This window comes from Ceratotherium simum, chromosome 13 (genome assembly GCF_057802395.1).
Source record: "Ceratotherium simum simum isolate JZ-2026a chromosome 13, ASM5780239v1, whole genome shotgun sequence".
NCBI classification, from domain to species: Eukaryota; Metazoa; Chordata; class Mammalia; order Perissodactyla; family Rhinocerotidae; genus Ceratotherium; species Ceratotherium simum.
In genome coordinates, this window is record NC_141912.1 from 24,291,633 (window position 1) to 24,314,824 (window position 23,192).

The window sequence follows — 23,192 nt, forward strand, 5'->3', positions numbered from 1 at the left end:
TCTGTTGGGTCACCTTTTTTTTTTCCCTCTCACTTAATACGTCAGGACTGATGTTCCTGTAATTACATTTTTTATGACATTTGTGTGTGTGTGTGTGTGTAGCAATACTGTAATTTTATTTAAAAAAAATTCTCTATTGTAGGAAATTCAACCTCCTGAGCTTTCATTTTTGGAAGAATACTGCCGTAAGCATTTCTGTAGATAAACTTTTGCTAGCATCTCTAACTTGTAAATAGTAAAGCAATGGGAACAATCACAAAGAAAATAAGAGTTGTTTTCTTTTAAACATATAAATCATAAATTCATTCTCTGGTGATATGAAAAGTGTACAGTCCATTTTTAATATTAATTTAACATTCTAGACTGTTTTTAAAAATGCTTATCCTATATTTCCCTCTAAGTGTGTGTGTGTGTGACTAAAATAAGGGCATCTATGGATGATCACTATCTTCAGTGAGATTGACAGCCTCTCACTTCCCAGCCTGCTCTATCCACTTTTTTGATTTTCCTGATGTCTAAGATTTAGACCTATCTTTTAAAACTGTTATTCCCTTTTCATATGTTTTGTCCTTTTTCAATAACTATTTTTGAACTTTATATTGGTTTTCAACCATCTTTGCAGACCTTATTTCACAGTTAACGTTGACACTATTTTCAATTGATTTCTTCATTTTCAAATTATTTTATTTTGATCGGTTGCTTGTTGAACTGTTGAGTAAATATTTTGTTTGTTTTGTAGACAGGGTATGTGGATAATTCCATGTTTTGTGAAAGTCGTCTCTAAAAGTCATCAAATATTTAATGAATATCAAATGCAGGCATGAGGCTGTTCCAGGGCTGAGGGACATGCACATAATATTTTTTAAATTAAGAAATAAGTATTACTTGGTCTCTAAACTAAAGAAATTACCATTTTACTTATTTGGGAGGTAAGATTTAAGCATATGCAATGACAACAATTGTTAGATGCCCAAATCAGTGTCCAGGACAATAATCTGCCAGGATTTCAAGGTGGAGAAATCATTTTGAGAGAGGGTGGCAGCGAAAATGTCCTCTCTATTGAGTCAGATGGACCTGAATGACTCGTTCAGCCTGTTCCTTATAAACTGCACATCTTCAGAAGGAGTTCTGGAAAACTTCTCAGAGGACAGAGGAACTAAACACAGGAACTATCCACCATCTAATTAGAAAGCACTGGAATTGACTGACCTGGAAGAAAAGCTGTTTGCATAGCTGGAAACCCCCTGGAAGAGCCATTCAGGTAACCTTATTTCTGTTCTTATTGACATTCCAACCTCTCTGACCAGCTATTTATATGTAAGTAAATATACATACTCATATCATGCTGTTTTTTAATTTGTGACTAACACGTATAATGCTAACAGTGTAGACTTATGTCCAAAACCTTTCTATGAATAGCTCATTGCTAGGTGACTGAAATAATTTTCCCAAGCTCCATGGATGCTAATGAGTCAGTCTTTTTTTTTTTTTTTTTTTGGTGAGGGAGATCAGCCCTGAGCTAACATCCATGCTAATCCTCCTCTTTTTGCTGAGGAAGACTGGCCCTGAGCTAACACCTATTGCCAATCCTCCTCCTTTTTTTTCCCTTTTTCTTCTCAAAGCCCCAGTAGATAGGTGTATGTCATAGTTGCACATCCTTCTAGTTGCTGTATGTGGGATGCCACCTTAGCATGGCCAGACAAGCAGGGCCTCGGTGTGCGCCCGGGATCCAAACCTGGGCCACCAGTAGCGGAGCGTGTGCACTTAACTGCTAAACCATGGGGCTGGCCCCCTGCTAATTAGTCAGTTTTGAAAGTAGGGAGACACAAGCATTAGAGCTTAGAGTGAATTTTCTGTTGCACTTTAATCCAGAATATGGAATCATCAGAAAGAAGCAGAAAGTCTTTTTTCTTAAACTTCCCAATAATAAGAGGATACACGCAGAAGGCACATGTCTATTTCCCATTGCCCTTACCCCTTCTTCCTACCTGGAACATAGATCTGACACCCAGAGGTGCTGCAGAAGACCATGCTGTTGGAAGCTACCTGAAGGATGATTAGCAAAGGATGATAGAAGGAACCTGTATACTTGGGTAGCCAGAGCAGCTCCTCACAGCCTCTGACAAACCAGCCTAGCCTTCCTGCTAACTGGGAAAAACAGATCGCTTTCTGATTAACCCACTGTAGCTGGGTTTCTGTGAAATGTCTCCCAGTGCATCCATAACTAAAATACGAATATTGATTCAGTAGACAGTACCTCTCCATGAGCATGCTGACTTCACAGGCCTGGGATTTTTGTCTCCCATGTCCACTGCTGAATCCTATCGTGACACTGCCTAGTGTGTGGGAGGGGCTTATCTGTGCATACCCATTGAATGGATGGATGGACACATGGCCAATCTAATTTCCACCTTTATCTCATATCTTTCCTTTTTTTAAAAAAAAATAATTTACAACGTATATCCTTCCAGTTTATTTACCTCTCTCAGGCATTACTCTAGGACCAGTATAAGAGCCTTTTTCACCACACATACAAACCCCTCCAATACTGTAAGGATATCATTATGCTTTTACCGTTTTCAATTGGATAGGTAAAATGATTTTGTACATAATTTGCATTTTAGTTTTTCACGAGGTTCAACGTTTTTCATAAGTGAGTGGTCAGAGCATATTTATTTAGGATTAGGTATTTATCTCCTGGTGACAAGTCAGTTTAATGCTGGCTCTGGGGACACATAGCTCTTGACTCTCTGAGGCTACTGCCTGCATATGGAATGGAGGAGCCTTGGCCTTGGAATAAGGGGAACTGGGTTAGCTTCCCACTTTGCCTGTTTCTGATTTTTGTGACCTTGGACAAGTTTAACTGTATTTCTCCTAGTCTTATTCAATTTCCTTGTCTGTAAGTTACAGCAATGACACAGTCTTAGTCCGCTCGGGCTACCAGAACAAAATACTATAGAAATTTATTTCCTCACAGCTCTGGAGGCTAGAAATCCAACATTAGGGTGCCAGGATGGTCAGAGTCTGGTGAGAGCTCTTTTCCTAGCTTGTAGACAGCTGCCTTCTTGCTATGTCCGCATATGGCCTTTCTTTGGTGCATGAGTTGGAAGAGCACTCTCTCTCTCTTCCTCTTCATATAAGGCCACCAATCCTATTGGATTAGGACCCCACTTGTATGACCTCTTAACCTTAATTACCTCCTAGAAGCCCTGTCTCGAAATATAATCACATTGGGGGTTAGGGCTTCAATGTATGAATTTTAGGGGGACGTAATTAAATCCTTAGCAGATGGGTTCTTAGCAATTCTTTCCCATGGAGTGGTTAGGAGGCTTATAAGAGACAATGTAGGTAAAAGTAGTTTCAGTTACATGCAGCCAAACTAAGTTTATTATTCCAGCACGGTCCTGGGCAGAGGAGGCACCTGATAAATATTAGTTTTTTTGTCTTAACCAAAGATCCTACTTATTCTTTATAAGGTGTCTTCCCGTGGAATAATTGCAGCCATGTCCATCATTTTGTGGCAGTTTATTTCTTATGGGATCACAGCTAATAAAAACATGGGGAAAAATTACCCTCACTAATAATGAAGGAAATGACATTTCAATGAATTTTTTTTTTGGCCTATCAGGTTAACAATGCTTTAAAAAAATTTTCAGTGTAAATATGAGTGCTGTAAAACAGGAATTTTCGTATTATGTTGGGATCATAAATTGGCATGGTTTTTCTGTATGGAAATTTAGCAATATATATATTAAGAGCCTTAAAAAATGTTTTTTTTCTTGCGATTTAGTATTTCTACTTCTAGAAGTCTATCCTAAGGAAATAAATATTTAAACAAAGATTTGTGTACAAAGATGTATTATCCATATGCTCTATAATGCATAAAAATGGAACTCAATCTCAGCCAACAACAGAGGACTAATTACATAAGTAATGATACATCCATAAAAATTGTGTTTCTAAGCATATTACCTGGGAAATTTATATATATGTATATATATAGTGTGATACCTAAATTTGCTTTATATGTTATATATTTTTTATAGATATATCATATATATTCATACTCATATATACACATATCTTATATACATATAAAAAGGAGATGCTAGGAATTATTTTAATTTTCTTCTTTATATATTTCTCTCTTTACATATTTCTACAATGAACATTTAATATTTTTATTCTCTGAATAAAAGATGTTTTAGCCAGGTTTTTATTGATCCTTCCATGATCATTAAAAATACTTCTATTTATCTTCTAGTGTCACTCATTTTCATTGGTTTAGTTGTGAGATGCAACAGTGTCCAGCAGTGACCAATGGTGGGAATAGACATGTATATAGCCCGTTTGCTCCTGCTGTAAAAAGAGTGATTGATTAATTCACTTCTATAATTCATCAGATACCTAATGTTGTACATGACTCTGAGAACAATAATAATAATGGCAATGGCTAAGGTTTACTGGGGGTTTGTTCTGTGCCAGGCAGTCTTCTAAGCACTTTATAGACACCAATGCATTTAATCTTGCAACAACCTTATGAGGTACCTACTATCATTCTCCCTGCTTTATAGAGGAAATTAAAGCTAGGAGAGGTTGAGTTTCCCAGCTGACACAGCTGTTGGATGGTGGTCCTGTGTAGTAAACCCACACCTTTTAGCATTTGAGTCCATGTATACTCTTATGTAAAGCATAAATATGATCTAGTCATTGTCCTGTAAATTACATTTGAGCTAAGTCTCAAAGGGTAAGTAGGAATTTGTCAGGTGAGGAAAAGGTGTTAGGGCTTTTCACAAAGGAGACATGATGACAAAGGCCAGGTGGTGGAGATTGTCTAAGGTGAGGTGCTTGGGGGTGAGCCTTGTGGAACTGCCTATGAGGGATGAGGAAGGCCCTTGCATGATGACCGATTGAAGAGTTCAAACTTGTTATTCCCACGTGGAGCAGTTGTAACAGTTCCCAGAAGCCTCCCTTCTCCCAAGTGCTCATCCTTCTGGGCTGCTAGCTGATGAAGTCATTCCCCCACTTTAAAATAAGTCAAATGAAACATATCTAATGGAAATGTACCCAAATAAATGCTTAGTCTGTTTCTTGAGGTGTTATGGAAGGTTTTTTTCCTCCTTCTCTTGACAAGTAAGCAAAGGCAAGCCTGATTTTATGCTCTTCAGGTGTCCAAATCCAGTGTAGGGAAATGAAGGCAGGTTTGTTTATATGGGAATCCCCTTTAATACCTGTGGGCTGACACATTAGTGTGGCAGGGAGATATGGGTTTCTGTGACAAGTGTTTAAACATTCGTGTAATCTGAGGACTTGTAATTATAACCCATGCTTCACACATCTAACACCCAAGCCATGACTTCACTTTACAAAGACAGAGGCTTTTGCTACATGTTTTGTATGTATTTGTAAAAGCGTGGTCACAGTTACATTTATGTAGGTTTTAAGAAAGATCTGCCTGGAAGCAGAGCCTGGTGGAAGTGCAGGGTGGGCAATGGGGAGGCAGTCCTCTGTCTTTAGCTGGTGAGGGGCACAGTCTTGTCCACAAACCATTGACCATCTCTACTGACTCAAGGTGCCACTCTGATGTTCCAATATTGCATTTTTCAGACTCCCTGTTGCTTCAAATGTAGTAGTCGCAACCATTGCAAATGCGACATGTTATCTTCCACACTGTTGTAAAGGCACCACATTCAAGGACCGTGCTGGAGGGAACCGCAGCTCCCCCTCTGTGTGCTCACACTCACACCGACCTGCACAGCTCACACCCTGAATGAGGGCAGTGACGATGGCAGTAGAGAAGGAGGGATAGACACTCAAAACACTTCAAAGGGATAACCAACAGGGCTTTGATTTCTCTTCTTCCTTACTGGTTCTCCCTCCAAGGTCTTCATATGTGTTTTGCAGCTAATGTTTTATTGTTTGAGAATTGAATTAATATAGTAAAGTGTTTAGAATAGTGCTTGGCACATACTAACACCAATGTTAGCTACTGTTGTCACATTAAGCATTTTAGTATGAAAATTATATCTGCTGCTACTCCTGACCCCCTTTCCTTACTCTCCCTTTTTCTGTTCCACAGCATTTATTCCTTTCTCATAGTCTCTATAATTACTTATAATAACTATCGTTTGCTGTCTGTCTTCCCCAGCTGCGATGTAAACTCTGAAAGGGTACTGACTGTCCTTTTCCAAGGAGATAATCACCGAAGATGGCTCCTTAGCAGCTGGAGGAACAAGAGCCAGAAGATGGTCCTTCAGGGCGAGGGGAAAAAGGGAAGAAAAGCCCTGCTTAGAGCGTCTCAAGACTCTGTCCTCACTCCCTTTGTGCTGGCTGTGGTCACTGGCCAACAAGAAGCCATTGTGGGGCATCTTAAAAAGGACAGAAGGGTAAGAGGAAGAGGGAAAAGGGAAAGGAGCAGAGGGGAGGACAAAAGAGAATTGGACATGATGACTGAGAATTTGCCTGTTCTGCATCCATCGACATTGTTTTTCTGCCTGGTCACACAGCCAGTCTACATTTCTGTGCTTCCCTGGCAGGTAGGTGGTACTGAGACTGAGTTTTGGACAAAAGAATGTGGGCAGGAGTGATGTATGCCACTTCCAGGCCTGGCCCATGAAAATCTCCCTCACAGAGGCATTTTTCTTTCTTCTTCTATCTGCTGACCTGGTGTTGAGGCTCCAGCAGAGATCTCTAAGAGCCAAGGATGTCTGAGGCACATGATGGAAGGAGACTTTGTCCCTGAAAGACTGTGGAGCCAAGCCCCATCCCCTTATTGTGATAAGACATTGTATAATGGAGTAATGAACTTCTATAATGTTTAGCCACTATGTTTTGGGGATCTGTTTTATAGAACAATATTACTTACCTTGTTTTGACCTGAGATTTTTCTATTAAGCAAACTCAACATTGCCATTCACACCAGCATAGACTCCCACTAGCCCATCACGCCCAGGCCTTAATCCTAGATCTAGTCTCCTTAATCCTAGATCTAGTCTCCGAATGATTAATAAATATCCTCCAGCAAACATCCAGCATCTCAAAGTTTCACCACATAAGCTGACTCCATTGAGCCCATCAGATATCAGGGTCTCGTGCTCAGCTCAGCATTTTATTCATTGACTCATCATCACAATTCCCCCACCCCCTTAGTCCTCATCTCCCTAATCCTGCTCTGTTGTTTTTCCTCTCTGTGACACTCACCTTCTAACAGATCAGCTATTTTACTTACTTATTATGTTTTCCTGTCTTATTCTACTAAACTCCTAGCTCTCTGAGGGAAGGCATTTTATGATTTTCTTCACTGATATATGCATATGTGTACCTGGTACATAGTAGGCATTCAAAAAAATTTATAAATGAATTGATTAATTCAATCATTTGTGTGTGCGTACTGTGTACCAGGCTCGGTAATAGCCCCTACAGATACCGTGGTAACCAAATCAGAGTTCAGGGCCTATTGGGGGGTGACAAGTAGACAAGTAATGACAATTAAGGGCAAACTGTGCAACCGTTACACAGAACAATTGGTAGAGAGTGGTCAGAGAAACCTCCTGGGGAAGGTGATGGCCAAGCAGATGCCTGCAGGATGAGTAGGAGTTTGCCAGGCAGGAAGGAGGGAAAAAATTCACAGATGGAGGTCCAGCATATCTGGGAGGCAGGAAACCAGGAAAAGCAGGGTGTGGGCAAATCTGGCTGTAGTGCAGAACATGAGAGAGAGAGGAGAAGCAGAAAGTGGGCAGGGGAAGATCCTCTCAAAGTGTGTTTCAGGTATTCGGAGTATCCAAGAGGCAAGATAAAGCTCTTTTGAGCCCATTCCAGACCATCCATGACACTCCAGTTCACATGCTAGTAGACTGAAGTCCCATTGACTCCTCTCTTCATTTCCAGTTGATTAAAATTTCTGATCGTTTTAGGGCAGTGAAAAAACTCTGTATGATACTAGAATGATGGATATATGTCATTATACACTTGCCCAAACCCATAGTATGTACAACACCAAGAGTGAACCATAATGTAAACTATGGTCTCTGGATGATTATGATGTGTCAAAATAGGTTCATCCTTAGCAAATAAATAAATGTACTATTCTGGTGAGTGATGTTGATCATGGGGGTGGCTATGCGTGTGTAGCAGGGGGGGTGGTATACGGGAAATCTCTGTACCTCCCTCTCAGTTTTGTTGTAAACCTAAAACTGCTCTTAAAAAATTAAATCTTAAAAGAAGAATATAGGAAAAAAAAAATTTGAATCCACTCAGCCTTATTTGTGTGTAGAATTAACTGGACCTGATTCAGTCTCTGATGCTTAAAGTCAAGAACTCTGAGCACTCTCCAAACCCTTCAAAAAGCCCTTACTCTGATGGCTGCTGCACATCCTTGACCTACCCTTGAGGCTAGTGAAGGGGTTCATAACAGACCTCTGCAAGACGTGCCACTTTAGCATGTGAAATATTTTGAGCTAAAGGCAATCAAGACCCTGTGTGCTCTAAAAAATTTTACCTGTCCCTTAAAGAATTTAAATTGAGGGCCTTGCCCATAATAAGAGTTATTATTGGAAATAACTTTTTATGACCTATCTGTATGGCAGAGCAAGCCTTTAATTAGTGAACATCTGCTCTTTTTAACATCCCATGAATTACCCTCCTCCCCTCTGAAGCCTCAGGCCCCTATCTCATTCCTTAGCTCAAGATGGCATATAGACCTCACTTTATCTTTCTGTCTCTCAACCTCTTGTGTATGTGGGGTCTCTGATTCTCTTATGTATGTGGGGTTCCTGTACATACGGAATTAATTAAATTTGAATTTCTCCTATTAATCTGTCTCATATCAATTTAATTCTTAGACCATCCAGAAGAAGCCAGAGGGTAGAGGAAATTTTCTTCCTCTCTTAGACTAGCAGGTTTTCTTTCATTTAAGATCTCAGAACGTGTATCATTATATAGCATTCTTAAACACACAATTTTATTTATTTATTTTTTCAAATTTTAAGAACATATTTATTTAAATGCGTTAAAGCCCAAATGTGTGTGTTTTAAATCTAGGTCCCAACATCTATTACCCTAATTGTTTAAGCAAATTCAACAAAAAAGGGGTGCTTTTTAATCTTCAGTATTTTTATTTTCTGTCCTATAGCTAAGTTGGGGCCAATAAAAGAAGATAAAGGAAGGGAGAAAGGGAGGAGACGAGGGAGAAAAGAATGAGAACCAAGTTTTATCTTTATTGCTTTAGAAGCCAATTCTTTTACTGTTGGAGAATATGATACGGTCAGAACACAAGCTTAGGACTGTAAGTGATGAGGTCAAGGTTTTACCCCCAGTATGGCCTCCTCTAGGGAGGTATATCTCCTCACAGAATCAGACAAGCACCATCATTTCCGCTCCTTCATCCCTTCTGAGCCTACAGCTGGGGGATCTAATACCAGGGCATGAATATCCATAGCAAGATGAAGCCAACACTTTCTCTTAATTACTGTGCAAATTGTTTATTGGATGATAAGGCTACGCAAGTCTTTACATGAGCCAACAAAAGCCCCACTTCCCGCCCACCCCCCCCAGCCCCAGAACTGAGGTGGGAGACCAAGAAAGTTGCTCATTCTCCAGATTTACTCTCTATTTCCTAATTTATAATGAACCCGTAGTACCTAAAGATATATCAAGCTGATATTCAGAGTGCAGAGAATTTAGTCAGAGCCTAGCCTGTGTTACAGGAAAGGTCACAGGCAACTGTGTATTTGCCCCAATTTATTTTTATGCTTAGTCATCCAGGATTGCACTGGGTGAAAGTTTGGAAAAGCCAGCTAATTTTTAATGCCTTTTATTTTAAAACTGCTTGTATTACCTGGCATAGTGCTGAATCTACACACTCTTCCAAATCTGGAATATTCAAGATAAATGATAGCTATCATTCTTTATGTCCTTAGGAATATGCCTAGAAAGTTAGTTAAGTATGTGTGAAAAAAAATGCATTTTTTTCCAATCTGTTTCCCCAAGGTAAATACAATGGAATCAGTTGGCATTCTTTTTACATCAAATCACTTGTGAAATTCTCATCATTTTTGTAAGGCCAGCCTCTACCAAGGTCTTCAGTGATAAGCTGCCTTAGGTCCTTTTAGGGGTATAAGGGAGGTTTTAAATGAAATCTGTCAAACATCAGCAGACACTGAGCACCTACCATGTGCCAGGCACTCCTCAAAGTACTTTGCATGCATTAAAGATCTTTAATCTTCACAAACATCTAGAAGGTAGGTGATATTACCATCATCCTCAAGATACAGATAAGGACACTAAGGCAAAGAGAGATTAGATGACTTGCCTCTAAGTCTCACAGCTAATAAGTGGCAAGCTGGGAGTCAAACTTGGAAGTTCTGTCTCTAGAGGCAACACTTTTTTCATCATGGAGCAATGCTGTGCAGCCACTTTACTGGCATGATACCATTTCTGGGACAAGTATTTTATATTTGCTATTTTATTTAATCCTCACCCCATCTTCATGAGTAGGTAATTATTACCACCCTACAGGCTCAGAGTGGTAGGTTTGTCAAACAGTAACTCAGAAATTTAGTTAATTATTAGCACATTGTGTACTTGTGTACAAGGTTAATTATTAGCACATTGTGTACTTGTGTACAAGGTATGTCAAGCAATAGATTGATTTCATCCAACAAAGTCAAAAAAGATAATTTATGTAACAGAAAGAGGGGAGAAAGAGTCTTCAGATTGTCTAGGAACAAGACATCATGTTTGTACATTATTTTCAGTAGAAAAGATCTCCATATAAACAATATGTTCTTGCATAGACCAAGGAGGACTTTCAAAGAAAACAGTCATTCTCTAGAAACTGTCAAGATTGGCTATGGAGCACATGCGACAGGCTTCACATAACATTTTCAAGTGAACTTCAATCAGCACTTCCATCTTAGGTGGGCCATTATCTTCACAATTTCCAGCATAAGAGCTTCTCAACTCCCCCATTTGGTCAAAAGAGTCTCATAAAAGAGTGAGTCTAACTATGTGGGTTTTTACATTTTCTCTGTAACATTTAGCCATCTTCATATTAGACAGAAGAAGAGGGGAAAAAGTTATAAGGGCAATCACAAATCTAATAAGAGATATTTGAAATCTGTATTGTCTCCAAGTATTTTTTTTTTTTTTTTGTGAGGAAGATCAGCCCCGAGCTAACATCCATGCTAATCCTCCTCTTTTTGCTGAGGAAGACCAGCTCTGAGCTAACATCTATTGCCAGTCCTCCTCCTTTTTTTTTTTCCCCAAAGCCCCAGTAGACAGTTGTATGTCATAGTTGCACATCCTTCTAGTTGCTGCGTGTGGGACACAGCCTCAGCATGGCCAGACGAGCGGTGCGTCGGTACGCGCCCGGATCCAAACCCGAGCCGCCAGTAGCAGAGCGCATGCACTTAACCGCTAAGCCATGGGGCCGGCCCTGTCTCCAAGTATTTAATTGACTTTTCTTAATAAGAAGAATAGGTCTCAAAGATCAGTTTGATAGACTTTGGTTAAACAAGTGTCATTTTTACTAATTGATCGTTTCAACTCTAATTTGAGCCATAGTCAGAGATAAATTATATTGCACACATTCTGTTTAGGAAATTTTAGTCAAAGTGGAAAGGTCCTTGTTAAAAACATGTAAAAATTAGTATGCCAGGCTCTGAGGACTTTTTTTTCCTTTTTTAATACTTGGGAAGACCAGATCCGAAATCTAATCATTGGAAAGACTAATAATGGAGAAAAGGAAAAAACAGTAATAGAACAGGAAAAAGAAAGAAGAAGCTGTCTATTCTAGATCTCATCTTGATGTGGAGAATCTTAGGAGGAAGCTTCCTACTCCAGAATTCTGGAGATCTTTTAATGAGTCTCAGGATTGGGTTTCCAATGAGGGTGTATATCCAAGTGGTGGGATTCTAAATGTCTTTACACTGGGACTCAAATATCCATTTGTCTGAAGCTGCAAAGCAATATTTGTAGTTAAAAGTCCTGAAAATGGCCCTTTCCAGCATTGTTATAAAGTTAACATTTCTTGGAGTCTCTTTTAATATAGTCCTTAATTGTATACTATGTAGAGGGATGTCTGTTGGCATCTTTTTTTGAAAAGTAGCTTGCATTTGTTGGATGTATGATAGTGTAGCTAACATTAGTTATTGATAATATCTGACAATATCAGAATGCCCCAAAGTGAAACTCACAAGAAAAGAAAAACCAAGTCACATGGATTTTGGGGTACAATTTCAAATGATGAGAATTTCTGGGAATCCTTAGGTGTAGACCATATTATCATTATAATTAGGGTTAGGAGTAAAATTCTGGCACAGTAAATTTAAGTTCTTTTTGGTAGTTTTACTTTAAATTATCTTGTATTATCTTCTCTGCAGTTTAGGAGATGATATGGACTGATGTGATCTGTCTAAGAAGAATACTTTTACATAGATTTTAAGAAGTATTTGACCTATGATCACATCTTTTATCATTTAAAAGTATTGATTAAAGTATTCCCAGATGTAGAAAAAAAATCATATATTTTGAAACAGTAACATGAAATTGATTTGTTAACGTTATGGTTCTTGAGGTGTGGGTTAAAGCACTGCCCCACCTTTACAGTTTTTCAATTTATACTAATTATAGATAAGGCAAGATTCAATCACCTAAGTCTTTAGGCTAATCAACATTTTTGCAAAATTTGAACTAGTTTGTGATTGTAGTTGGAGTTATTTTTTGTTACATGATTATAAAGTCTGGAGATGGTTGGCTACACAAGCAGTATGAGAGATTTGAGACAGTCAATTTTTATTGATGGGGTGGTTGTATTTGATTTTATTTTTTTCTATTTTAGAAAGCAGACTACACAATTGTGATTATAGTATTGACAGTGATGAAGTGATTAAGGGCTATCTTTTGCATTGCAGTTGGGGTATTTTCTTTAACGTTGCCTTTAATTTTAACCACTGAGATTTTCTTTAGTTGTTCCTTTGTCACCAGTACTTATCCTCCCCCTACTCCTGCCCCTATGTTGATTGAGCTGTCTGAATAAGTTAGAAAACGCTTTTGTTTGCATACAAGTGAAAGTAATGAACAATCCCCAGGCATATCTACTCTAAGTGTGTATGTTAACTCTTAAGCTTTGAACAAAGGGACACTCTCGTATCTGAGCTATTAAGTAGACTGAGTTATTGATTATAGAATAATTATGTTCGAATATAACAGTAAAAAGTACATTTGGATTATTCTTCAGAGACAGTTAATCTCCAAATAATATTATGTCAAGATTGTAAGTAGGGTGGAACATCAGACAAACCAGAATAAATCAAGTTTAGTGTGAGAAGATACGTTAGAAAGTCGTGGGATTCACCTTTATAAAGAGAAGGAGGTCGGGAAGTTGGATTTACATTGGAACAATATTTAAGAGTTTATCTAAAGCAGACTAAACAGTGATTTTATAGCTGATATTTGAAAAATACCAAATATACCTAATTATTTTATCATCCCTCCTTTCTTTAAGGTGTGGGAATAAATCATTGGTTACCCAATGGCCATCAAGGAAACCCTGAGATAGTTTTTTGGTGTAAAAGACATCTTAACAGTTTTACTATTTTGGATTTAGAGCTTGAATTTAGGATAGGTAAAAAGTAAAGTTGTCAGAGAAAACTGGTTATTACATAAAGATATGAGCATAAATCAGGAGTATATAAAAACAAGAAAATGGTCACAGTTTTATTTTAGAGTGTCATTTAAAACACAACAAAAAGTGATAGTAGCAAGTTCTTTGAGGTGAAGACTTTCGTCAAAAATGCTTTAAAGCTTGGCAAAGACACAACAATATATCAAAAATTCCCATTCGAATTCTGAATTTTTCTCTTCCTTGTAGTGTTTTTTGTCTGTTTTTTAACCAATCCTAGTAAACTTTTATGTATGTGTGTTTAGATATAGACAAATAAACAAACCATAGATAAATACAATAATAAATTCATATAATGCTAACTTCAAAGCCTTTAACTTCAGCTCTAAAGTATATTTACTTTATCAGCATAAATAAAACAATACATATTAAATTGAATTTACTACATTAACAAACAGTAACAACTTCCTAATAAATAGACTAAATATAGCCATTATCTTGTATGCATATTTGTGTTTCTCTGTAGCTATTGTACATGGTAGAGTCCGAGCTGTTTGTGTTAATGACAACCCTCAAAAAAAGCAGGCAATTGTGTTCCCTCACAGGCTTAAGAAAATAAGGAAACATCCAAAACCTGCCTGGTCCTCTGGGCTCATACATACATATTACATATCCCTTTTAAAAATTTAAAGTGGCAAAACCAAGCATATCTATTTCCATTCCCCTAAGGCATCTATATGTTCTCTAACCTGTTAATCTAGGGTCATTATAAACTGTGCAAAAATAAGACACTTGCATAGATCAAATTTTTTTTAGTGATGCATATTTTGTACCCTCCAGTTTAGAAATTGTCTACATATCCAAAGATCATGCATTAATTTACTCAATTTAATATTTATCTAAATTCCTAAAGTTATCTATAGATTGTGAATTCAGTATTTAAGCTGACATATCGAGTCCTTATGATTTGTAACATTAGAAAAATTAACTCCATTTTAAAAATAACAATCTATTATGATTTAATTTCGTTCAATGTATAATTTACAATTGTAAGATTTTACATAAACTGATATTACTCATCTAACCAGTAAACCTAGTGGAAGAAATTTAGTAAGTTCAAATTAATTAGGGCTTTTAAAAATTTTTTTAAAATTTACTTTAGAAACTAAACTTTAGAATTATGTAAACTAGAATATTGTGCTAACATGATTTTTACACTATAACAATCAGAAAGAAAAAGACATAAAGTTTTTAAAACAAAATTATTAAACCAGTGAATTTGTCCAAAAAGTTATCTTGATTAGAGATATGTGATTAATTTCCTGTAAAATTACATACCATGAATTAAAATATTTAAGTTCTTTAAAATAATAGAGTAATTCTCTTTTGTTTCTTACCTTGTAACCTGTTAACAGAGACCAATAATTAAACTCGGTTAAACTTTCTTTTTTTCTCTGAGTTACAATCCAAAGAGGCAGCACATTTGAAGCATTAGGAGAATTTTGATTTTGATTTGAGTTTCTCTTATTTTAAATTGATATATCTTTTAGTCTTTATATAAGCCATTTAAAATTTAAGTTTACAGGGGCCGGCCCTGTGGCTTATTGGTTAAGTGTGCGCGCTCCGCTACTGGCAGCCCGGGTTCACTCCCGGGCGCGCACCAACCCCCCCGCTTCTCTGGCCATGCTGTGGCCGCGTCCCACGTACAGCAACTGGAAGGATGTGCAGCTATGACCATAAAACTATCTACTGGGGCTTTGGGGGAAAAAATAAATAAATAAAATTGTAAAAAAAAAAAAATTTAAGTTTACATTATAATTTATTAATTTCCTGCTGAGGTAGACAATTTCCTTAAAATTATTTATGTTCATAAAATAGAAAATATTCTCAATTGTTGTGCAAGTTCGAGGAGCTAATTGTGGAACTGGAACAAAATTTAAAGTAGGTGAAAACAGAGCCACAGATTTAAGTATGTTGATTAGTTAAAGAAAGAAAGATAATTAAGAAACAAATGTAATAATTAAGATGAGAGATCCCTCAGGGAGCACCAATGCTGAGAATATGAGTAAATTCTCTGATACCCTATTAAATTTGGTGGGAAATTCTAGTTTCCAGTGCCATGTCCCTCACAATAAACACATTAAGGTTTAGAAACTATTAAATGTTTGTTTTATACTGGTATTGGAAGCCTTCTTTTTTTTTCTGTCTCAGTCAGATTTATAATGACATGTTTCTTCTCTCTCCTCTCTAATCTTACTTAAAGAGACTGAAGGGACAATAATTTGGAATTATTGAATCACAAGCTTTGGAGGCTTCAGCGTAGCAAGAGACAGGCCATGGCATGTTGGAGATGCAGTTTCCTTTCTTGGCCTAAGTCTCCTGTTAGGCCTAACACTTGATTAAAGTTGAAAGTTATTATAGGTGGTCATTCTATATTGGTATTATCTTTGAAGCAGGAATGCTATTTTTGTAGACATTGACAGCTATTTGGACTCATAATGAGTAAACACGAAAAAAGTTTTGAAAGGAAGAAAGAGACTCTGATCTTTAGGTGCAGGAACCCACAGCATATAAACACGTAACACCAAACATAATGGATCCCATCAAAGGCCAGAAAGAAAAACATCCCCTTCCTGATCTTGAGTTCTCAGATGCCAGAGAATATCAGAATCCCCAGACAAACACAAACAGCCCAGAAAATATTAACAAATGAACCAGATTTCAGTTTCCCTGTCTTCTGCCACCAACTAATCACTGAATGATCAGACTATAAAACCACTCATGTGCACCCAACTGACAGAGTATAATCAGAACAAGAGCCAAAATAAGAAACCAACTTGGGCAAAAACAAATTGTAGCATGCAAGAGCCAAGGGAAGATAAGCAGAGAGCTCAAAGTGCCCAGGGCGGGACAAGGCACATTTTCAGGTCACACATTTCTATTGATTCCTATGGTGGGACTCAGGTAAACAATGTCTTAGTGGTGGAAGCTTCAGAAATATTTAAATGGTCAAGGAGTTAATAATTAGCCTGCTCTTGTATTCATGGGAGAACAAGCAATAGAATTATTTCATCCAACAAAGGCAAAGCCAGAATTTATATAAGAGAAAAAGGGAAGAAGGAAAAAAATCTGTAGTCAGCCTGGGAATAGTGAATCCGTTTGCACATTTTTGGGGTAAATTGATTAGTTGGCAGTTAGGAGCAGTCAGTCTGGATTAGACCATCAGTCCTTGAGCAGGCTCACTGGGGGGCATAGAAAAAACCCGATTTCAGTTGAAGGACTCAAGAAAACATAAAGAGTTTGGCTGAGGAGCTTGTGTGACAAGCATCCGCCAGTGTCCTACATGTGCGCTTCCTCCTTAATTAGTCCAGGGCTACACCATTTCTCAGGTAACTCTTGCCGGTCAGGCAGCCAGTGATTGCAGAGCTGTGTTCAAATGGAGGCCTGTCTAGTGCCAGATACGCCTTAGTATTCTTCCCAGGTGTCAAAGAAAATTGCAGATTTAAGATCACAAGGCCCTTATGTTAAATAACTTTGTAATCTAAATCACAAAGCATTTTATCCGAAACTGTACTTTTTTTTTTTTTTTTAATTTTTATTTCCTGTACTTTCCCATGCTTTTCACGGAGAAAGCAAACTTCATCCCTAGGGCTCAAAATGTGTTCTAGACTTGGATAAAATAAACGGAGACAGTGCTTCTTTTTCACCTTAAAATCTTTGCCTGGAGCAAAGATCATACATGCTTAAGGGAAGGTGGAATTTCCCAGCCCACATTCTGCCTGTGGTTGTCTGGTAAGGGAAAGTTCCCTAAAGGAGACTTTGGATATGCCTAGCTCAGTGGCTTCCCTCTTTTCCCGGCGCTACTACTTGCTTTCAGTTTTGCCCCTCGTGGAGACTTGTCAAGTTAACTAGCAATTTTGAGCAGGCACCTTCTAAAGAAAGCAGAGCTTTTCAATCCTGACTGCATGTTACAACCCATCGGCTTCCCACGCAAGTTTTTAAGTTTCCACACTCAAATCACACAAGACGAACTACAGCAGACTGAGCACTAGAACTCCAAAAAGAGCGTGGGTTTCAATTGAGATGAGCCCAAATTAGAGTAAAAGAATAACATTTGGTACAAGCCGTCAAAGGCTGCAATCCGTAGTGCTCACAATTTTATGTCTGTCCTGTTTTAATCACATGAGAATAGGGTACGAACTGCTGTCTTTTTTTTTAGTTAAGATACAATAATTTGCCAACGCCATCATGCATAGCCACGTGTTTGATTACAGCTCTCTTTGTGGATATATGGGTGGCTCTTAAAAGAGCCTTTGGGGTTAGGTGTAAAGACGCTTACTTGACAAGTTTACTTGGAGCTGGTGTACTTGGTGACGGCCTTGGTGCCCTCGGACACGGCGTGCTTGGCCAGCTCCCCGGGCAGCAGCAGGCGCACGGCCGTCTGGATCTCCCTGGACGTGATGGTCGAGCGCTTGTTGTAATGCGCCAGGCGCGACGCCTCGCCCGCGATGCGCTCGAAGATGTCGTTGACGAACGAGTTCATGATGCCCATGGCCTTGGACGAGATGCCGGTGTCGGGGTGGACCTGCTTCAGCACCTTGTACACGTACACGGAGTAGCTCTCCTTGCGGCTGCGCTTGCGCTTCTTGCCGTCCTTCTTCTGCGCCTTGGTCACCGCCTTCTTGGAGCCCTTCTTCGGGGCTGGGGCAGACTTCGCTGGCTCAGGCATTTTAGAACCTCAAAACAGCAGAACTAAAATGAAAGCAGGAACCGGATTTCTGCTACTTATAGGGCTTTTATGCTAATGAGGGATGCAGAGTGCGTCTTAGTTAATTGGAAGACAAACAGCAAGGCTGTCATCCATGGGCAGAACTATGCAAATGAAGTATGGAAATAAGGCTTTTCTATTGGTTACTTACCTGAGTCTCGTTATAACCAATCAGACAACTCCATTTACTCCCCAGGAAATGCCTATAAAAGCAGCAGTGTTTTACCTACTTCTTTACTTGGTCTGTCTTGGCAACTACGTGGTTTCGTGTTTTTGGTGTGTTTCTGTTTTGCGATGTCTGGCCGAGGAAAGCAAGGAGGTAAAGCGCGCGCTAAAGCGAAATCTCGTTCTTCTCGCGCTGGTCTTCAGTTCCCCGTGGGCCGAGTGCACCGCCTGCTCCGCAAGGGCAACTATGCCGAGCGGGTGGGGGCTGGCGCGCCGGTGTACCTGGCGGCGGTGCTGGAGTACCTGACGGCCGAGATCCTGGAGCTGGCGGGCAACGCGGCCCGCGACAACAAGAAGACGCGCATCATCCCGCGCCACCTGCAGCTGGCCATCCGCAACGACGAGGAGCTCAACAAGCTGCTGGGCCGCGTGACCATCGCGCAGGGCGGCGTCCTGCCCAACATCCAGGCCGTGCTGTTGCCCAAGAAGACCGAGAGTCATCACAAGGCCAAGGGCAAGTGATTGGACAGGCGCTTGAGGTTCCGGAAACGCTTTCAAACCCAAAGGCTCTTTTCAGAGCCCCCACCGTTTCAGTGAAAGAGCTAGTATCACTCTAGGTTAAAAGAAAAAAGATGCGAAGGTAAGCCTGTCTTTTCTAAGCTAGATAAGTAAGAAAGAAACACGGGTTTTATTTAAGAACAGGTTCAGGGAGAGCTAGAAATGGGTCTACCTCTGCAAAAAAGGGTAAACCCCTTAATGATCTAATGTTTATATGTACTTTGATACTCTCACGAATACGAATTTAAGACAGTCGACTGATCCCGCCTATGGTCAGTCACGCCCAGATGCTGTTTAACTGCAGAGATATACTGCGGTCTCTAACCTTAAGGTTGCCTTGCAAAGTACTCGGATGTTCTTGAAGACAAACTTTCGGTGCATAATGGTAACCTCCCTGTCTTATTTCCTGACCAGACCATTTTAGAAAGCCACGTTTCGGGCTGCAGACCTGTAAAGGAGTTAATCTCTCCCGCTCACGTTAACGTTCGAAGTACCGTCTGAAACTTACCAGAGCGTTGAAAGGGGCCTCTGAAAAATTGATTCCCCCGGAGTTAGTAATACATGGTAGCTCAGAATACACAATCTAGACTTTATTTGCTGATTTTGAGATTGGGGACTACCTTCTAATCTCGTACTCAATTTTGTCATCCGTAGATTTAGGGTAGATTGATGGCGTCTTTATTAGATTCTTGTGCCAATTAAACCACTTAATGCCCCTAACCTAGACAGATGGCTGACATTCAACGAACTATATTATACTATATTTATACTAATATATTAATACTATATTTTTAGAGACTAACGCCTAGGTTCCCAACGGAGCCCAAAAAAGGATAGAATAGGGCCGTAGGCCTCCCCAAAACAGTCGCTACCAGGAATCTGGTAACATAGCTGCTCCAACCCCAAAAAGTAGCGATCTGGGACTGTGCAAAAATCTTTAGGACCCTATTTTCCAGGATTATGTCTCACCAAGTTTATTTTCTGGTTGCGTCGGTTTGTGCTTTGATAGGGGAATGGGCAGGCAAAGAGACTGAGTGGGCCAAGGCTTGCCCAAGATTTGATGCACAGCGACTCCGGAAGCCCAAGGAGACAGCCTCTTACTCAAATGGTCCTGGAGCTGCACTGAAGCATTTTGCATGGAATTGTTTCGTTTGAAGCATTCAAATTCGAGTGTGTGCAGGCAGAGATAATCTAAGAAAAAACTGGTTCCCGCGAGCGCGCCTCCCACTTCCTAGATATTGACACAGTCGGGAGGTTTTGAGGCAGCCTCCAGCCCTCTCTCCTCCTTACTCCTCCCGCCTCCCACCGGTCTTGCAGCCACCAGCGGAAGAAGCGGCTAGAGTGGGAGTTTGGTGAAGGCAAAGCGGCAGAAAAAGGAGTAAGCACCTTGATGGCTACACGTTTGAATTTCCTGAGGAGTTTTTAATGATTCTAATGGGCAGACGGACTGAGTCATCAGACTGGGGCAAGGTCCGGCCTCAAAGTATTTGAGGCCAGGTCCTCTGACATGACCGGGTTCTTTCAGCCCAGCATTTATTGTATGTTGGAGAACTTGGATCCTTAGGCCGGAATTGCTTTATATGAGCCTTGGGATCCTTTTCAATAACTTTCCAGGTTGTCTGGAACCCACGTCCAACACTTACTAGGTGTGTGACCTTGGATTAGGTGCTTAACCTCTCCCAGCCTCCATTTCTTCCTGTATGCCTTTGCTGGCCTTGTGATAAAAGAAAAGGCTCAGCAGTGTGGGTTCTGAAATTAGAACACAGTGTGCTCAAGAGTAATAGCTAACACTTACTAAGCACTTACTGTGTCTCGCATGTTTCTCCATGCTTCCAGTATGTTAATTCATTTAACCCAACAATCTTAGAGGTAAGTACTATCCCTATCTGGATTTTCAAGATGAGGAAACAGGAACAGAGCATAAACAACTTGTCTGAGTCCCAAGATCAGGAAGGCGGTACTTCTAACCACTGGCTATTGTATAACCACTGCTCCTTAAGAGATTATTGTCAGAAAAATGAAACCAGTAAAAACTCAATACATAATGAGTTAACTTTGTCCACATACCAGAATGTTACTAATTGCATCCTAAACTCTGTGAAGAATTTAAGGAAGGGAAGAGAGATCGCCCCAGAATCTATATAAAGGGAGAGAAGTAAATCTTGACAATGTGTTAGCACTGTGAACGCAGGAAAAAAAAGCCAATACACTTTTGATTTAGTAAGAAGTGAAACAAGGGAACAAGTGGGGATGTGGTTTGGTAAAGAGCTACAGGACTTGATAAATTAATTTATTGTGGTAAGTGAGGAAAGGAGTTAGAGAAGACTTGAATTGGAATTCTCCTCCCCGCCCCCCATAACAAAACTTTGTATTTGATTATTTAGTAGTGAATGATACATTGTGTTAATTTTGTTTGTTTCTTTCATCTTCAGCAAGACCTCCTTAAGGTCAAGGACCCCATCTTGTTAAATTGTTAATAGCATAGACCCTGGCATACAATAAACACTTGATAACTGGGCATTGAGTAAATGCTGAGCTGAGTCAGTGGCTGGGCCATCAGGAAGCACTTTGTTCTAGAGGGTCAGTTTATTACCAGAGGAGACATTCATTACACACCAGACTAACACACTGGTAGTAATATCTTCAGTTTCCAGTAGAAAATCCCCTCTGAAAATCTAATTTGCATTGGCAGCTTATTTGGAGAGCTTCAAAGAAATACAGAAAGCGCCACCTGACCAGCTCTTACCTAAGACGTACCGCTAAGAGGCTGTTCCCTAAGCAGGGGACATTCCTCACAACTCTGTCTGCTAGCTCCTTTTCCCCAAACACGCTTCTTTACCTTCTGCTTTGAAATGTCACTGTTTATATCCAAAAGCCCTAGTTACTTCTTGGGAAAATTCTCTAGTGGGCAATAAACTCTCAGTAGCTTCAGTTGGTTTCCAGCCCTTGAGCAGTTCTCTACCTACCATCCTCAAGAGTCCTGGAGAGGACCATTTAAATTGGGGCAAGTTGATGAGAGTGATAAACCCAGGCCTTCCAATTACTAAAGGCACTGAGGCACCAGGGACTAAGTTAATCTGAGGGATTTACTGAGATGTGAAGCTGAGACCGAATCATTATTTGGTTATATAGGGCATTCCAGACAAAGCAGATCAGTTTGACACAGTATCACCAATTAGAAAATCCCTTTTTAAATTTCCAAATAATCTATGCAGCAATGTCCTTTCCTTTACTCCATCCACCATCCACTCACTTCCTATTTTTTTTACGTATCCTTTGAACTCTTTTTTTACAAGTATGATAAATTTTATAATCAATTGTAAAAAATTATATCTATTTTAAAGTTAGAATTAGGTTACCTTGGAAGAATTTGTCATCTGTTGATCCTAAGTTGTAATTATGAATGTAAATATTCCTATTAAGTATCGTGTGTGTGTATTATTAGAAGATATTAGGAATTTAATTGAGGATTCCCAATGCACACTGAAAATGAGAATAAGGGCTCATATGTAGTCCCAGAATTCTTCTCTATTTTATTCCAGTACTTTATTATGGTCCTAGACTAAGATTAGCATCATCAGAGGATCTACTGAAAGACAAGTGTCCTCTGTATTTACACCTGGAAAACCATATCATTAATAAATAGACAAGTCTATGAAAAAAAACTAAGCGTAATCATTGTAATACCAAGAGGATTTGGAATATGACATGTAGACTTCAAAATAAAGTGAATAAAGTGAATTAGTGGAATTAGTGTACTCATATTGAAAAAATATCAGAACTTCATTGGACTTCCTTATCTTACAGTTGGTTGTCTGAGTTGTAGTTTGGGCAGAGTGATGGAACCAACATCTCTTAGGACTCAGGACTTATGTACGTTACTTATAGTTGAGGTTCTTTCTGAAAGAAGCAAGCGTACTAAGCTTCAGACTTTGTTATATGTTGTTTGTCCATTGGAGCTTAAACCTTTACCACATTCCTCACTCTCAGGTACACCAGGCAGTGGCAGGTAAGTATGTCCATTCTTTCCTATATTTAGTGATAGCCAGAGCTGAAAGTACAAGGCTGGACTTTATATCA

The 23,192-nt window shown here is 39.4% G+C and overlaps 2 protein-coding genes across 2 annotated transcripts; one reads left to right on the forward strand and one right to left on the reverse strand.

Moving 5' to 3' along the window:
- Positions 1-17,916: 17,916 nt before the first annotated feature.
- On the reverse strand, positions 17,917-18,365 carry H2BC4 (H2B clustered histone 4). The gene has a single exon (XM_004432043.3). The coding sequence runs from the start codon at positions 18,348-18,350 to the stop codon at positions 17,970-17,972; it is 381 nt and encodes a 126-aa protein (XP_004432100.1). The 5' UTR covers positions 18,351-18,365; the 3' UTR covers positions 17,917-17,969.
- Positions 18,366-18,625: 260 nt separating this feature from the next.
- Positions 18,626-19,902, forward strand: H2AC6 (H2A clustered histone 6). The gene has a single exon (XM_014788691.2). The coding sequence runs from the start codon at positions 18,684-18,686 to the stop codon at positions 19,074-19,076; it is 393 nt and encodes a 130-aa protein (XP_014644177.1). The 5' UTR covers positions 18,626-18,683; the 3' UTR covers positions 19,077-19,902.
- Positions 19,903-23,192: the final 3,290 nt, after the last annotated feature.

Excerpts from the sequence above, each read along its gene's own strand:
- H2BC4 (XM_004432043.3), bottom strand. The coding sequence starts at position 18,350 with ATGCCTGAGCCAGCGAAGTCTGCCCCAGCCCCGAAGAAGGGCTCCAAG.
- H2AC6 (XM_014788691.2), top strand. The coding sequence starts at position 18,684 with ATGTCTGGCCGAGGAAAGCAAGGAGGTAAAGCGCGCGCTAAAGCGAAA.